Source organism: Caretta caretta, chromosome 7 (genome assembly GCF_965140235.1).
Source record: "Caretta caretta isolate rCarCar2 chromosome 7, rCarCar1.hap1, whole genome shotgun sequence".
Classification (NCBI taxonomy): Eukaryota; Metazoa; Chordata; order Testudines; family Cheloniidae; genus Caretta; species Caretta caretta.
The window spans coordinates 46,291,764-46,309,950 of record NC_134212.1 but is presented as its reverse complement, the minus strand read 5'-3'; the positions used below and the strand labels follow the sequence as shown (position 1 = coordinate 46,309,950).

Below are 18,187 nucleotides of genomic sequence, written 5' to 3'. Positions count from 1 at the left end.
CAAAAGCTACCTCACAGGGTAGTTTGGAGAATCTTTTGAAGAAAAAAAGCTCAATACACGTAAGTATTATCTTTGGGCCAACTCCTTCAGCCTTTACTCAGGCAAAACTCCCACTGAACTCTGTGGGAGTTTGTCTGTGTCAGGACTGCAGGATTTGGCCCATTGTCATTAACAAATGGTACAGAGCTTCTTTAGTGGAGGCACTTGTGCATCTCTTTGTAGATCTAAAGCATCAACTTAGCTGTCTTTAGGCTGGCAGAAGCTCTCAGCTTAGTGAAACTCTCAGCCTAAGAATGTGACAGGATGTACAGAGGTGGAAGTCCATAAGTGTACAAGCATGAACAGAGTAACAGTACTACAAGATGCAACAACATAATTAAGAAAAGGAATACCTTTCTCAGCGACAGATAGATTGGGATCACTGCAAGGTTTGCATGGTCCAACCACTTGCTGGATCAAGGCGCGCTGAAAATTTGGAGGCTAAAGAGGAGGGGAGACAGCATAGAAATGTGAAAACAGTTACAGATTTGCCAATACAGAACCCTGTGATAGCTGAAGAGCCCGAGACAAAAATCCATGGAAAGCTCTAGCCTCTGAGCTTTCACATGAATGTCCGTAGGCAAGGGGCAGATGGGAGACTGTTTGGAGGCACTGCATTATTAGAAACCATTTTAGCCATTTATTGGTTAAATGCCCCTGGAAATTTTAACTCTTAAAGCCTCATAGGGGTTGGGTTCTGGTTACTCCAAAAACCACTTCTTGACCTCCATGGCCCTGGTATATTCCATGGCAGCCAAGATCAGCTAATGCAACCAACCTCATTGCTCACGAGGTTTATTTCTGAAGGGATGGGTTGTTCTCTGTGAGGTGTATTAACTATGGAAGTTGCTTCCCCCATCATTTGAGAGATCCGATTTTTTGACCTTCATATCATGCTGCCAGTCTCAGCTGTGCTCCCAGCCCTTTCTGGATGGTTTTCATGAGATGCTGAATGATGGGATGATGGTAGTGTTTTGAAGGTATTTTTTGCTCTGAAGAGTTCTGGGTTTTGAATCATGAATTAATTAGTCTTTGATTCTGGGAGACTGGGTCCTATATTTCATTTATCAATTGTGGTGGCACTTTATAAAGTTGATTCATTTATTTCTATTGCTAAAATTGTGCCCATCCCATGCTCTAGGCTCCATGTACAAAGTCAAGTCATGTGATAGTTTATGATGGGTCAGCGTTTGCCGGTCAGGTTTAAAGTAAGAAGAGCCCATCCCCACAATGAGGCCTGCGTTGTGCAGGAGGTCAGACTAGATGATCAAAATGGTCCCTTCTGACCTAAATATCTATGAATCAATGAGGACCAACAATTGCAACATACTAGTATGATGCTGATTTTACTGTATCAAAAATAGTGGTTCTGAAAGGAGGAGAGAGAAGCATAGAAATCTCTGCACAATCTGATGAGCCACTCTGTAAATGTAGTTAAGTCAGTGGTTTCTGGATGCAGGGTAAGGTAAAAAGAGAAGAAGTGAAGATAATTACAAATGACAACAGTGGATCTATATGCTAATCACAAATACACAAATGCCACAGCTGCTGTACTAGGAAAGAATACTAAGTCTATTACCTGTCCATTTTCCATGATAGCTGCAGGATACATGGCACTGCTTGGTCGGTCCCGGTGGGTTGGCAGCAGCATCATCAGCTCCCGAGTGTGGCGGTACTTATCTGGTAGAGAGGGAGAGCCTGTAAACAAGTGAGAATAATCACGTACACATGACAAACCACAGAAAGATCTCAGCTTGGCCCAGTGATCTAGTCCTCCTTTTTTCCTGGGACTCATGAATTACCCCAACAATTTGGATGATGATCTTACAGGACTCCAGGAAGATATGGTGCTGAGCCCATTTAGGAGCCGACTGTAGATAGGTGCAGTAATAATCCACTTGTTGTATAGTTAAGATATGGACACATTGTTAGGTTTAGGATGTACAACTCAGCAAGTCACTAGCTGTACATTACAAGCCACTTACCCCTAAAATAAAAGTGTATCTGTCTGTGTGGAATCAGCAGTGGTTGTGATTTAATATGCCTTCTCTTCCCTGCCTAATAAGATATCAGAGGTATGCATTCAGATGCCATAAAACTGTGTACTTTTTGACTGAATAAGTATGAACGAGATATGAGGTTGGGATACAAATAAAACTGATGCTGGAATTTTCCTTGTGTGTGTCAGAGATGGTACATATGAATGGTGATTCCCGTGCTTGGCTTCCTCTTTATTAATATTAGCCAGATGAAAATGGAATGTTCTTTGACAGTGGTTTTCAACTCCTTTTCATTTGTGGATCCCTAAACATTTTTGAATGGAGGTGAGGTCCACTTGGAAATCTTAGATATAGTCTGCAGACCCTCAGGGGCCACAGACCAGAGGTTGAAAACCACCACTCTGTGAAATTTGAGGGCACTTTGTTTATCACTGTGCTTACGAAGCAGCATGCTGCTATTCTGAGAATACATCAACAGAGGTTTGCCAACATGCTGGTATATAGTATGAGGGTATTTGCTCATGTGATCCAGCAATTGTTTGTAATCTGGATAATTGCCAGGAGATACTACATTATGAGAGGGTCTATGTGTTTCATGTTAAATATTTATTGGAGCACAGCATTTTTTACCAAACTACTTTGTTTTTTTACATTAGGCACCATTAGGCAAGGAGCACACCGCACACCAATGGGCTTGCTGATGTATATAGCTACAATGGTTGTGCCACAAGAAAGATTTGCATTAATGGGATGGCTTGTGGGTGTCTGATAATAAAGATACACACACACACTCATGGATACACAATAATATGCAGAAGTTAACATTCTGAAGCTGCAGAAGTGAGCTATAACTTGTACTGATTATTTGTGCCACAAACACACACTTCACAGGCAGCACCACACAGCGCATTACCCAGCCATGCCTGCTTTTGGGAAAGACATGCCCCCTTTCCACAACCACATGTGCATTACCAGCACTCCAACGTACGAGCAGAGGCATTTTTTTTCTAGTTAATGCGGCTTTTACACCAACAACAGCATAACATGCACCTTTTTGGACTGATATACAGCACAGTGGAAGGAACAATGTGTCCAGCAGAGTGCAGAAGTCCTATACTTGCAGCAATTTCATCAGGGGGTATAAGGCCCAGATAAATCTAAACCCCAGCACTGCATAAGTAAATGCAAAATATTTGCAATCTAACTCCAATCACAATTTCTCCACAGACATAAAACAAATACATTTAGACATTCTTAGTTTTTATACACATTATCTTTAAAAAGACAGTTTTAAACACTATGCTGAGTCTCTTTTACTCACATACACATCACAGATAGTCCTATTTCTGCATGACAAATATAAAAATACTGAACTTATAGGGGTGCCAAGAACTGCATCACAGCACAAACCACATTGCAACTTTTTTCCCTTTTATTTATCATTTGATCCTCATTTTTCTTGTCATGTGAGCAAATTGCAGCTATATGTGCCATTAGTTTAGAAAGAATCACAAATCCCACAAGACCTTGCATTGTATGATCTCCAAAATCCCTTGCTCTATGCTGCTTTATGGTGGCAGAATCTAATTTTTAAAACCAGCCCTCCTTCTTGAGCCCTCAGTTTGGAATTGCAAATAACTGTGGTTAGAAATGTTATTATAAATAGTGTCTCAGCATCTGATTTTCTGGCAAAATTGTGGGTGCAAAAAGAGTGGCTCATTTAAGATCCTGTTAACAATCAGGACTGTTATTTGGACTTGGCTAAGGAGCATCTCAAACTCAAATCTTTTAAAAGCTTCCAGAGCTGCCATAGGGATATCCTTCAGAACAACATTGCAATGCAGTGGCCCTGCAGACTTTACAAAACTCAGCTGCAGGTACCCTTGGTCTCTTATGCTTTTCAGCTTGTAGGCCTTGCAAATGTAATGTGTGAATTGTTTTACACACTGTTTATAGGAAAGCAAAACTTGGTTTGTCAGGGCCTGGGGAGGCTTTTCATTTTACTCCAACATTTTTAACCAAATAAAATATTAAAATTGACACAAAAATATTGGTTTTAGCAATGCATATTCAATTAATTGAGGAATCTGTAAATTCCTGCTAAATCCTTCTTGATTTTCCCCTTGATTTTCCCACTTCTATTGGTATTTTGAAACAATTTGCTTCCAGCCCCAAACATGAACTTTTAGCTCTAATGAAGATTTTAATTTACTTCAAATGCCAAGTACAGAAGCTCTTTTACCATGCTGAGTAAGAACTTGGGACCTTTGCTCTCTAAGCCTGAGAAGAAGGCTGTTTGGAGGAAGCATTGAGAATGACTTGACAGCTCCCACAGCTAGTACTCAATATGAGCTGCCTTTAGAGTGTATTGAACATGCTCTACACCAACTTTAAAATGATTCCTTTTAAAACAACATTACATACCTCCTTATAGGACTCCCTGTTATAATTCCTGGTTAAGGAACCTTGGCTCATATCTTCTTTTAACCCCATTAGAATTAGAGCAGTGCCTGATCTGACCGATCTCAAGGGGAATGAATGCAAACTCAAAAATTCTCATTGACCTTGCCTACAACACAGTGCTGCTCTTTTGGTGGGGCTGGGAAGTGGAGCTTCCCAACGGGTAAACAGGAAGTGCTTCACCAGGCTATGTTAGGGGTTGGGTCAGGCCGGGCAAAACCAGAGAGGAACATCCTCTTTAAATTGGCAAATAACAGTAATTTGTAATGTGTTTCTCTATCACTACTGCAAGCTAATGGAGTTCTTACTGTATCTTGATTACAACATTTCTTTATAAGATTCAACTCCCTGGATCCTGGCTGGAGGTGATGAGCATTATAACATCACTGTAAGGTTTGCTGTGTACTATTTAATCAGTTCTTTGTGGATAAGATCAGTATCAATCTATTTTCTTGATGACTATCTTCCTGCAAATGAAATGTTAAGTTAGTAATACATATTTCTATAACTTAGTTTACTTGGCTTATTGTTGAGTCTCAAACAACTGGTATTTTTCTCCTTCACTGAACAGTGCCACATTTTGGGAGTGGGGGATTAGCTCTCCCATCTCCAGGGCTGGGGGATTCAAATTCTATTTGAACCCTAAGTGCAAGTGACTTGGATGGTCTCTTGGTCCCTGTGGAAATTAATCCACCTCACAAAGCCACCTCTCTGTTCAGACTGATGTTAGTAAACATGCTGCTGGACAGGACTGCAGCTAACGGGACAAGCTGGTGCAAGGATTAGGGAAATGGGATGCAGTTTTTCACTTCTAGGTTAAGATGTGAACCTAGAGATGAAAACTTTTAACAACTGATAAATACTAGAACTAGAAACAGAAGTAACCAATGTTCAACCTAGGACCAGAGGTGATAAGAACTGTTAAATCTGAGAAATGCTAGGTGGTCATGTGAAATGAGTTGATAGCCTTAGTACAGTTCCTGACTGATGCAGCATCTCAATTGGTAACTTTGTCGGCAGTCTCAGCAGAAAGGCCAAGGATTGAACGGGTCATGGAGACTGAACTATCCTCTCACCTCTAGAGGTGGTCCCTCCAGGACAGAGATGAGGCACATTGGTGGGGGCAGTGTGGGGAAGCTTGCACTGCTGCCGCCCGTGCTGTATCTGTTCTGTGGATAAATAGAGGGCTTCAGCCTCCAGTGTTGTCAATCCAGCACCTTTCACCAGCACTAAATTAAAAAGAATATAAATAAATATAAAAAGGATAGAGGTGCATTGGCAGAGCTGCATGTGAAGTTTGATCGTAATTTGCTCTAGCCAGTGCCATCACTCATTTTAACAAGCATCAAGTTCCCCCAATTAAAAAAAACAAAAACAAACAAAAAAGTCAAACAAAGAAACCAAAGCCATGTTAATTTTAACACAGTGGAACTTTTATATAGTGAAGTTGTTTTTTCTGCTGAACAATTTCACTCTAAATGGAGCTTTCATAATAACCAGATTAGAAACTTGCAAATTGTGAAGTATGGAAAAGATCTAGGACTTTCATAATAATTCATTAGACTGTGGAGGTAAACACTTCTTTATGCCTAACTGAAAATGGACAAAACTGGCAGGGAAGAAATGTTTTATCCTGAACTTATCAAAATGTACTAGTAAGAATGGCAAGTAAAACAAAATAAAATAAATAATATCCAAAAATGTCCCTTCAAATAATACACTTTTAAAATCACTGTTTCTCTTGCTGTTTTGTTATTTGTAGTCAGTAGAGTTATCTAGTTCTCATCTGTGGGAGGTGCTGTCGACTTAAGCATCAGCCAGACATCCTTTTATATTGTTCATCACTTTGGTTCCTAAGCAACAGCAGAGACCATAGCTGAAACCTGAAGGGGCAGTTGGTGATGCTGGGAAGTCAGACAGCTCAGAATGACTGGCAAAGCCTGGGGCTGTGAATACCAGATTTATGAACTGGAAAATAGCTTGAAATGCTGCAAGCACCAGAATCTCACACTGTTCCCTCAAAAGCTTCAGGCCTCATAGAACTAGCTGGGCAGGTTCATTTACAGAGCCTTCTTGACATGACAGGACCATATTCAGTTCCACCTTCCTTTCCCTGCTATGTCACCTTTATTCTAATTACTTTATTATTTGGTTGTCATTATTTTCCTCCAGCTCTTGATAATTAACAAAGCTATTTTTATTGACATAAGTAATCCCATTCCTCAGCTTTCTATTCACCTGATCCTTCTGCTAAATCATCCTGCTGCATTTCTGATATAGCAACAGACTGTGATTTATACTTCATTGTAGGATCATGCACAAAGACAGGCTGCACTGAGAAGAAAAAAGCTCTTATTCTAGTTAAGAAGAAACAAATTCTGCTCCCTCTTTTGTGTTTACAGAGACCACTGGCCACAGTGCAGCCAGTGGAATTCTTTTGTGTGGGGAAAAGGAACAAGATCTGAGCAAGTGGAGCCAAGCTCTACAGCCTGTACTATAGAGGCCTTCTGCATGAGCCTGTGGAGGGAGATGTAGTAGTGGCTGGGGTGGGGGCAGGTGGACATGCAACAGAGCTCCCACAAAAGGGGAAGGAAACAATCTGAACGGAGGTTACTAAAGCTCTGAGGCTGCAGTAGCAGACATGGAGTGACTCCACTGCAGTTCTGAGGCCTGGGGAAAAGGGGATTCACTGCACTAAGCGTAGTTACCCTAAGAGGTAAAGGAAAACAAAACATTAAGAGGTAAAGTATTTTGTGTTTTTTTTCTTCTTGTCTTCAAGTATGATCCAGCATGAAAGTTCTCTTTTAATTCTGGTATCTCTCATTCCAAGCCCTTCAACCTTCATTGTATACATGAATGTTAACCCATCTCACAACTTCTTTAGAATGGCCTAATTTCCTTAAAGACACAAGACTGAACTTTGCCTTTTCCTGATGTTCCACTTCTTGCAAGTATTGTAACAAATAACTATTTACAGCCTTCAGCAGATTGTTTGCCATAGGGCAGTATGGCATCCTTTCCCTTACAGTGTCTGTGATGCAAGTGGTTGGCTCAATTGTGTGGAAGCACATTCAAAACCATTACATAATTAAACTGCCTGAAGTCAGCAAGTACCAAAGATATACACTCCACCAAATTTTGTTGAAAAGATGACTGAGACCACTTTGGTGGTTACACAAAACATTTCAGAAGAAGTCACTGTTGAAAAAACAATCCCTAATTCCAAAAGTAAAATAGTAAAATTACTGTATATTTCAAGCATCTCAGCAGCACAATCTATAAACTGATAGGACAAGAGTCAGGGCCATTTGGGTTCCTGAACTCTTCACTCAAAGTCTCTCCATTCTTACCTCGTGCACTGGGAGGGGCAGAGTTAATCATCTGCGATGGTGCAGAGTGGGTAGAACTCAGGCTTGAAGTGGAAGGACTGGCCTGGGATGAGGATAAAACAGAGATGTTGGTGACTGAGCCTTGGTACGTGGAGTTAGGGTAAACAAGCTGCAGGAGGCAGAGAAATCAGCAAGACAGAAAACTGAGCAGACTGGTGCATTATATATTCACCTGCCTCAGATCATCAAATGTGTAGGGAATATGACCTCTGTCTAGGAAACAGTTACAATAAAACTCACTATTAACACTGTACAGTCATTGGGCTGTGGGACCCATTTCGGCCTCTCAGATTGACTGTCATGGATTGAAAGAGACATTACTTAGTAAGATAAGCATCTCAATAAGAAAAACTAACTATTCTGCTCACTAGGTGATAACACACCCCTTATAAAGATGATCTTTACTTTGCTCTGTTCTTAGGCTGCACTAGGAACTTTTAATTTACACCTATAGAAAACCTGGATTTGTGCTGGAAATGGCCCAACTTGATGGACTTAGATAAGCTATTACCAGCAGGACAGTGGGGTGGGAGGGGGTATTGTTTCATGGTCTCTGTGTGTATATAATGTCTACTGCAGTTTCCACGGTATGCATCCGATGAAGTGAGCTGTAGCTCACGAAAGCTCATGCTCAAATAAATTGGTTAGTCTCTAAGGTGCCACAAGTACTCCTTTTCTTTTTGCAAAGACAGACTAACACGGCTGTTACTCTGAAACCCATAGAAGAGTTAATCATATTTACCTTAGAAAGAAATCACTGGGAGCAATCTTTGCCTCCATGGCATTTCTATCAATCTTTAGGAGATACTGATCTCTACACCAGGTCAGACTCCATGGGATTACTGCTATATCTTTTCAATTCATAGCTATAGATAAATCTAAGACAGAAGAGGTCTAAGTATGGCTATTGTACATGTAAATAATTATTGTCCTAAGTACAGCCTATGGGGCATGTTCAATTATATTCCTAGCAATAGGTCCTTGATGTTGTATGGCAGCTATACCTGCATGTGGTACATGTCCTCAGCGGTTTCCCCTACAGAACTGTCTGTTAGGACAACCAGGTTTCCTGTTTCACTGGAAGTATGGGAGGAAAGAGAGGATGACGAGTGTCGGACTGAACCCAGCAAGTTCAATGGGCTAAAACAAAAATGGAGACAGAGGAAAAACAGGGTGCAAAGGTTAGACAATATTCTTTTCCAAAGCTTAGTTTTAAGTAGTGAGGCCTGATCTTCAAAGGTGCTGAATACCTGCAAGTCCCAGAGACTTTTGTGTTGAAAACCTTTGAAAAATCAGGCCATAAATGCTTACGCAAATATGCCCATCCCTTACATTTTCATGGCAAATGCAATAAGAAACCAATACTATTACATTTCAGTTACATACACACTGACAATATAAAACAAGGTCATTCAAACTTCAATCTGGGGCCAAGCTGGCATCCTTCCAGGAAGCTGAGTGCTACCCCTAATTTGCCTCAAACAGAGCAGACTGAAACCACTCTCATTTTTAATGCTGAGATGCAACCTGTGGAGACAGCTCCCAGGAATGTTTCATTGAGCTGCAGCAGAGGTTACTCAGATCAAGATGGAGCATTTCCTGTGCAGTCTGTAGTCTCCTTGGTCGACACACATGGATTAGAATTGAAGGCAACTGCAGCTGAATGTAGAACTCGATGGCCCAAACGGCCTGCAGGCTGCACTTTGATCTCTCATGATGTAAAATCGCGTTGATATATTCCTCTCTTACTCTGAATCTCACACACAATATACACAGTAGAATCTTGCTAAATCACACCGACAACATGGAAGCTCTTTACAAGTTGATGACTTTTGAGAAAAGTGCCATCACTTTGACTGAGTGGCAGACTGTGGAATTCTACCACACAATTTAACTTCTTGGATTTACGCACCTGAGAGTGAGTTGCTGCACCCTGTTCTACTGAAAAAAGCTTTAAAATCAGCTATATGGTCTAACTCTTCAAAAGGAAAAAGCAGAGAATAGCAACTAAGACTTCACAACTCCTGTACCATTTTTGTGTTTGTTGTTCTGTCTTGTGAGGCGATAACTCTTTTCAACTAACAGCACATTTTATAGAGGCTAAAAATATTTGTTTGTATCCTGAAGTCCTGCTATCATCAGTGCTAGGGTTGGCGTTAGGAAAGTCTCAGTCTGAATCAGAATCAAGAAGTTCAGATGCTTATCTAAACCTTATAAGCCTCTTAAATCTGAAAATTGGCCTGTGTTATTTTATACCATTCTGATCTAATACCTTGAAAGCTTCTCTTATTGTATTTTGGTTCTAGTCTAGGCTGGAAATCAGAATTGTAAACACAACAATCTGAACATCTTTAGAATCTTAAACAAAGATTCAGTTTGAGTTCAATTCCAAAAATAAGCAACAAGACTTTTTTTTTTTGGTTGTCAAAATATGTGTTTTATTTAACCTGAGCAGGCTGCCAATCCCTCATTTACATGTCAGAAATATTAAAAGTTTGGACTTTCAAAGTCATCGTGAATTTTGGGCTATAAGAAAAATCTAAGTGACAGTTAAGGATATTTTATCTGTTTGTATAAACATTGCGGTGGAGTCGCTACGTGTCAGCTTCCAGCTAACAAGCGCTTAAGATCTCTATTAAATCCCTGGCTTCTCAGTGCAACACAGCTTCCAACCTAGACATGAGAGGGAACAGATGGCTTCACTTCAAAGCTTTCCAGTGATGACTCTGAATCAAACATCAGTGGTCACTGCAGACAAACAAAAGGGACACTTTTCTACAAAGGCTGATGGTATTGCCTCCACAGTACTTCTAGCCACCTATGAGGCTAGGCTTATTTGGGCCCATAAACTTTATTAAAATCCCTCTCTGCCCTTCCATGGAGTTTTGAGAACTCATGCCAGCACAGGATGGTACATTTAGAACTTTCTGCTTAAACTGTTAGAAATTCTAGAGATTACAGCAGAAAAACAGGTACCTGTGTCGATGCACCAGCTTGATGCTCTCTGGACTCATAGGGCTGTGTGACACAAGAACACTGCTGCGTGGGGTGCTGCTACCAGAACAGGCTGGACTCAACTTATCCAAACCAGGCAACTCCTACATAGGAAACACAAAATCACTTATTTACTTCAGAAATTTTGGGCTTGATCATGGGAAAAGGGAAATAAGCTTTCCCTTTTTATCAAAAGTGATACATCTGTGACTATGTTCTTCACAGAGCTATTATGGTTTTGCAATTAGCCCAAGAGCTTTCAGACCCCTTCACTCCCAACCTAATTAGCTTGATACCAACAATTCCCAGGCACCACCTCAACAATTTGCTGGAAGTTTAGGCATACAATGGACCAGATTGTGACTGCCTTCATTTTTAATATGAAGATATGGCATGCAGAGAATAAAAATACCAGCATGTAGTGTGGCCCAGCCACTTGTACAAAGATGGGGAACTGCAGGTTGGGAGCTGTAGTCTATGGGGACCACATCTCCATATTAAAGGTGGGCCATATTGTAGAATTCTGGAGGCCTCATTTGTGGCCATCCTCACATAGCACTTAGAAAATGTAGATTTGCCTTTCAGCATATAACGTTAAATGCTACCATATGTAATTCAAAATGTTTTCTTAAATCTTTGAAAGCTGCCCCTTCTTTGTTTTTTAAAATGTTTATGAAGGAGTCAAGGTATCTGTGAAAATGACACTGTACTGTGAATAGATAAGTGGTCTGCCATTTCTTAAGATCCATTTGACCCAAACACCTCAAGAAGCTGTCCCAAAGCACTGAAGAATAAAACAGCATAAAGGGTCAAGTCGACATCACTCTTAGTGATAGTGGAGTCTATGGCTCCTCTATGATGTCTGACAACATTATTAACAATCTGAGAAGCAGAGAAATTTAGACTTGTCTTGGGTTCACTGACTCTGCACGAACCACTGATTAAAAAAACCCCACAACATTTACCAGACAGTCAGCACTTACCAAGACACTAATGATTGTTCTATGACTGTTCTATTTCTCCTCTCCTCTTCCCTCCCCCCCCAACAGGTGTTGTCTTTTCAGTGATGTGCCTCAGGATACTGAGGATTAGGGTGGGATGTAGAGGGGATAAATTGGCCATAGGGAGGAGATGACCATGAAACTACTATGAGATCAGATTTCTTCAAACAGAACAGGAGCAGTCTTCTAAATGAGCTTTATCTTACACAGCGTTAACCTTTCTAATTCTGAGTGTTTGGTTCTACAGCTGCAGCCAAATCTTGAGACACTAGTAACTGAGAGGCAGCACAGTGCGCTTTTTGTATAATTAACTTCTTATTAAGCTTTCAAACAAATTGGCATGAAAAAGCTTCTGATCACACAACTCTTCTGAGTGACAACACATAAGCATCACATACCTATTTATTATGTGCTATTGAATTATAGAATCATAGAATATCAGGGTTGGAAGGGACCTCAGGAGGTCATCTAGTCCAATCCCCTGCTCAAAGCAGGACCACTCCCCAACTAAATCATCCCAGCCAGTGATTTGTCAAGCCTGACCTTAAAAACCTCTAAGAAAGGAGATTCCACCACCTCCCTAGGTAACCCATTCCAGAGCTTCACCACCCTCCTAGTGAAAAAGTTTTTCCTAATATCCAACCTAAACCTCCCCCACAGCAACTTGAGACCATTACTCCTTGTTCTGTCATCTGCTACCACTGAGAACAGTCTAGATCCATCCTCTTTGGAACCCCCTTTCAGGTACTTGAAAGCAGCTATCAAATCCCCCCTCATTCTTCTCTTCTGCAGACTAAACAATCCCAGTTCCCTAAGCCTCTCCTCATAACTCATGTGTTCCAGTCCCCTAATCATTTTTGTTACCCTCCGCTGGACTCTTTCCAATTTTTCCACATCCTTCTTGGGATTGGGCCAAAAGAAATCTGATGAGGTTCAATAAGGATAAGTGCAGGGTCCTGCACTTAGGACGGAAGAACCCAATGCACAGCTACAGACTAGGGACCGAATGGCTAGGCAGCAGTTCTGTGGAAAAGGACCTAGGGGTGACAGTGGACGAGAAGCTGGATATGAGTCAGCAGTGTGCCCTTGTTGCCAAGAAGGCCAGTGGCATTTTGGGATGTATAAGTAGGGGCATAGTGAGCAGATCGAGGGACATGATCGTTCCCCTCTATTCAACATTGGTGAGGCCTCATCTGGAGTACTGTGTCCAGTTTTGGGCCCCACACTTCAAGAAGGATGTGGATAAATTGGAGAGAGTCCAACGAAGGGCAACAAAAATTATTAGGGGTCTGGAACACATGAGTTATGAGGAGAGGCTGAGGGAGCTGGGATTGTTTAGCCTGCAGAAGAGAAGAATGAGGGGGGATTTGATAGCTGCTTTCAACTACCTGAAAGGGGGTTCCAAAGAGGATGGCTCTAGACTGTTCTCAATGGTAGCAGATGACAGAACGAGGAGTAATGGTCTCAAGCTGCAGTGGGGGAGGTTTAGATTGGATATTAGGAAAAACTTTTTCACTAAGAGGGTGGTGAAACACTGGAATGCGTTACCTAGGGAGGTGGTAGAATCTCCTTCCTTAGAGGTTTTTAAGGTCAGGCTTGACAAAGCCCTGGCTGGGATGATTTAACTGGGAATTGGTCCTGCTTCGAGCAGGGGGTTGGACTAGATGACCTTCTGGGGTCCCTTCCAACCCTTATATTCTATGATTCTATGATTCTTGCCCAGCCATTCAGTCCCTAGTCTGTAGCAGTGCACGAGATTCTTCCGTCCTAAGTGCAGGTCTCTGCACTTGTTTTTGTTGAACCTCGTCAGATTTCTTTTGGCCCAATCCTCTCATTTGTCTAGGTCCCTCTGTATCCTATCCCTACCCTCCAGCATATCTACCACTCCTCCCAGTTTAGTGTCATCCGCAAACTTGCTGAGGGTGCAGTCCACGCCATCCTCCAGATCATTAACGAAGATATTGAACAAAACCGGCCCCAGGACCGACCCTTGGGGCACTCCACTTGATACCGGCTGCCAACTAGACATGGAGCCATTGATCACTACCCGTTGAGCCCTACGATCTAGCCAGCTTTCTATCCACCTTATAGTCCATTCATCCAGCCCATACTTCTTTAACTTGCTGGCAGAGTATTGTGGGAGACCATATCAAAAGCTTTGCTAAAGTCAAGGAATAACACGTCCACTGCTTTGAAGCTAACTTTTGGTCTCTATCTTCTTAAATAACCATGGATTCCTTTGCTAGTGAATTTTAAGAAGTGATAATTACATGCAATGGACATGTCTCCCCTCACTAAGGACAGCTGAGTAGTAAATGTGCTAACAAAGTAATGACTTCAGGAGCAGTTCCAAGAGGCAAGCTCTTTTTAAATCTTCCAACAAAACTAAATGCAAATCAACTCATGTACACTTGGTTAAACAACACACTAAACAGGCCCCACTATTTCAACACTGGAGATTAACCCTGAAATTTCCTAAAGCACATTTTAAGTGGAAGGCCCTATTTGTTCTTTCTATTGTTGTAGAATAAAACACACATAAAATATGATGCATATATGTGAAACTGTGACTGCCAATTATCTACTCTGAGCAAATTTCTATGGAGGTAAAAACATCAGCAGCTGTTGGTGCCATGTTTACATTAGCTCTCCCACCATTGCAGCACTGGACTAATGATAGGACTTGTCAGGCTAAAAAGCCTACAGGAGATAAGGGCATTCTGACTATGGGACTGATCCTCTGCCTTCTACTTCTGTCCTTGTCTGGTGAGAGGACTTCCATCCCCCAGTGCACGGAGCAGGAAAGGACTTCTCCCACAAAAGATGACTAGAAGGCATATCCCATCAACATCCTGGTCTGCAGAGCTAATTGCTGAGTATGATCTGCCAACCAGGGAATGTGTCCAGCCCCGCATCTGGGTGGCACCTATGCTGCATTCAACAGGTTGCAACAGGATGGTTGTTTTGTGAGATGGGCAACTAGTACTGTCTAGTCATCTTTCTCCCCACCCCTGGCACAGCACCCCATGATAAGGGCAAAATTTTGCCCTACGTTATGTAAGACAGTGTGAGTATTCAGCTTCACAGACCTTCTCTCACATCACCAGTGATATAAATTACAGGAGAGGGACCTTGAAAAATCCCAGGGACTGTATTAAGGGCTCAGTTTGCAAATCTTTTTGGGCTTTAATTTTTGCACTGGAAACAAGGTTTCCTGTAAGAGTTAGACAATCCCATAGGTTTAATATACACTACTTTTGTCCAGTTCCTGTGTGCATCTCATTGCAACTGAATTAATTTTTAGCATGGCTCTGAACTACTGACAACGACCCGGAAGTGGTGGTGGGGGTGATTAGCTTACATGGTACAGACTAGATCGCATCATTTGGAACTGATCAATCAGTTTCTTATGTAGAGGACGCATCTCTGGATGTACAAATTTCTCATGTACTGCCAGACCCACTCCAAGAACATGGACCTATTAAAAAAAAAAAGGAATTATAACATCATGAATCAAGAACATCTTCATTCAGCCTAGAAGACACTACATAATTTGTCCTCTAGTTTGGTCAGCGAGTGAGAGAGATCTGTAAAAGAGTTTCTTGTTCATTTGCAAGATTGCTGAAAATTAGTAAACATAAGAAAGCTGACAAGTATGTGTTTAACATACATTTTAAGTGTGAGACAACCACGTTTGTGACATGTTGGATTTACAGTTGCAAGAGAGAACAGTAAAAAATGACAAAATTGATTCACTCTGCAGACAGTGTTGAGTCCTCACTCAGTTAGTTCTTTGTGACACAGGAAATTCCCTTTGTCCATATCTTCACATAATGTCAGACAAGGGATCAAAGTTGCTAATGGAGATTTGTAGGGGGATTTTCTACAATTAATCTGAATAGTGGCAAAGCTGCAATGTACACTATTAACTGTCGGCTCTCTATTGCTCATTATTTATTCATAAAGGTCCCATTTTTAAAGGTCATGAATATAATAGTGAGTAGCGTTATATAAACTCTCAGATGAGAGAGCACAGTAATACTTAATAATAATACTTAGCATTTATATAGTTTACATCATGTACAAGTAATATCTAATTGATCCTCACAACTCCCCCTGAGAACTGGTAAAATAAGCATTATCCTTATTTTGCAGATGGAAAATCTGAGATACACACAGGGATTAAGTGACCCTCAAAGTCTATGCTACCTCTGCTGAATAATCCCCAAAACTCCATTCAGACTTGGACAGACTTTTTGAATATAGCTTAAGAATGACCATACCGGGTCAGACCAATGGTGTATCTAGCCTAGTACCGTGTCTTCCAACAGTGGCCAATGCCAGATGCTTCAGAGGTTATGAACAGAATAGGGCAATCACTGACTGATCCAACCCCTGTTGTCCACTCCCAGCTGCTGGCAGTTAGAGGCTTAGGATACCCAGAGCACGGGGTTGCATCCCAGACCATCTCGGCTAATAGCCATTGATGGACTTATCCTCCATGAGCTTATTTAATTATTTTTTGAACCCTTCACAACATCCCCTGGCAATGAGTTCCACAGGTGGATTGTTCATTGTGTGAAGAAGTACTTCCTTTTGTATGCTTTTAATTTGCTGCCTATTAATTTCATTTGGTGACCCCCTAGTTCTTGTGTTATGGGAGGGGATAAATATTTTGCCAATCATTAATTTAACAGTGACATGATTTTTCTTTCTCATCACATCACTGATTTACAACCTATCTGGTGAGATTTTATATGTTTGTGCAAGTGAGACACTGAGAACACTGGACAGAGTCAGGGATAGTGCAAGTAGGCTCTGTATATGCTTTCCCACATGGCTCTGCAAACATATTTCAGTTATGATCTGTACCACCCTTACTATGTCTATCCTGAGACTCCACTGAGAAGAAGTTGCTAACTATCCTAAAATGATGGGTAGTTTTGTAATGTAGAAACACATCCATTGCTTAATAAAAGGAGAAGCCATACTCATTTAATTTGTTATTTAAATTAGGCTTCAACTCAGGTGAAAGGCTAGTGCATTATTAATTCATTAAAAAGAAAAGGAGTACTTGTGGCACCTTAGAGACTAACCAATTTATTTGAGCATGAGCTTTCGTGAGCTACAGCTCACTTCATCAGATGTTTACCGTGGAAACTGCAGCAGACTTTCTGATGAAGTGAGCTGTAGCTCACGAAAGCTCATGCTCAAATAAATTGGTTAGTCTCTAAGGTGCCACAAGTACTCCTTTTCTTTTTGCGAATACAGACTAACACGGCTGTTCCTCTGAAACCTATTAATTCATTGGCCTTCTCACTTCCCTATGCTTTAAATACACTGCAAAGCTCCTGTGTTTCTTTGCTTCTGAATGAATTATTTAGCTCTGGGTTTGCAAAGTGATTGCTGAGGAATCCACACACTATCACAGCATTCTTCCTTCATTGTTAAAAGCACAGCAGTACCTGTTCTTGCATGAGCTCCTTGAGCTGTGTGATTTTTTCTGCATCTCCAGGGTGCTTGGTGATATAATCTTTATCAAAAAAGGCCTGTGGGAAAAAGACAAATCATCTCCTTATTAGGAAACAATTTATTATGTCCAGTGATGAGCTGTCAAAATCTTAACAACTGGTTCCATATAAAAAGTTCTGATTTAAGGGATGTGCCCCAGTATGTATTTTTTGTACCAACAGGGTTACCATACGTCCGTATTTACGTATACGTAAATTTTAAAAATTCCTCCCGGACGGCGATTTAAGAACCAAAAAGCCTGACCTGTCTGGGAAAATACGGATGTATGTTAACCCTGCCTAAAGTTCTTTTCTAAAAAGATGGGCCTGAACTAGAAATGAGCTCTGTTTCCCATGTGTGGGTCCCTGCCACTCCCTGGGGGTGTGCTAGGGTGACCAGATGTCCCGATTTTATAGGGACAGTCCCGATTTTGGGGTCTTTTTCTTATATAGGCTGCTATTACCCCCCACCCCCTGTCCTGATTTTTCACACTTGCTGTCTGGTCACCCTAGGGTGTGCACATGTGTGGGTCCCAGCTGCTCCCTGCCCCCCTCATTGAAGCAGGTGTGAAGGGTTACTGCCCTGGGAACTGCAGGGCTCCAGCGGACGTGGGGCCAGCTGCAGACAAGGGTGTGGGGCAGGGCTAGCTGGAGGCAGGGGGTGCAGGGCTGGCTGTGGACAGGGCAGCGGGTGCGGAGCTGGCTGGAGACGGGAGGGTGCGGGGTTGGCTGGAGGCAAGGGCGTGTGGGGCTGGCTGGAGACAGGGCAGGGGCTGACTGGAGGTAGGGGCTGG

The 18,187-nt window shown here is 41.7% G+C and overlaps 1 protein-coding gene across 9 annotated transcripts in view; it reads right to left on the bottom strand.

Moving 5' to 3' along the window:
- The window catches only part of DOCK3 (dedicator of cytokinesis 3), a 609,762-nt gene that overhangs the window by 12,398 nt on the left and 579,177 nt on the right, over positions 1-18,187 (bottom strand). For 4 of the 9 annotated variants that reach the window (XM_048858121.2, XM_048858128.2, XM_048858123.2 and 1 more), the window contains 8 exons: positions 17,349-17,432; positions 15,245-15,361; positions 10,865-10,986; positions 8,893-9,028; positions 7,850-7,997; positions 5,576-5,728; positions 1,619-1,737; positions 393-480 (listed from right to left, as the gene is read on the bottom strand). In XM_048858121.2, coding sequence (XP_048714078.1) covers positions 393-480; positions 1,619-1,737; positions 5,576-5,728; positions 7,850-7,997; positions 8,893-9,028; positions 10,865-10,986; positions 15,245-15,361; positions 17,349-17,432 — 967 coding nt within the window. The remainder of the gene's footprint in view (positions 1-392; positions 481-1,618; positions 1,738-5,575; positions 5,729-7,849; positions 7,998-8,892; positions 9,029-10,864; positions 10,987-15,244; positions 15,362-17,348; positions 17,433-18,187) is intronic. The other 5 variants (XM_048858129.2, XM_048858131.2, XM_048858122.2 and 2 more) reach the window with 4 other exon arrangements.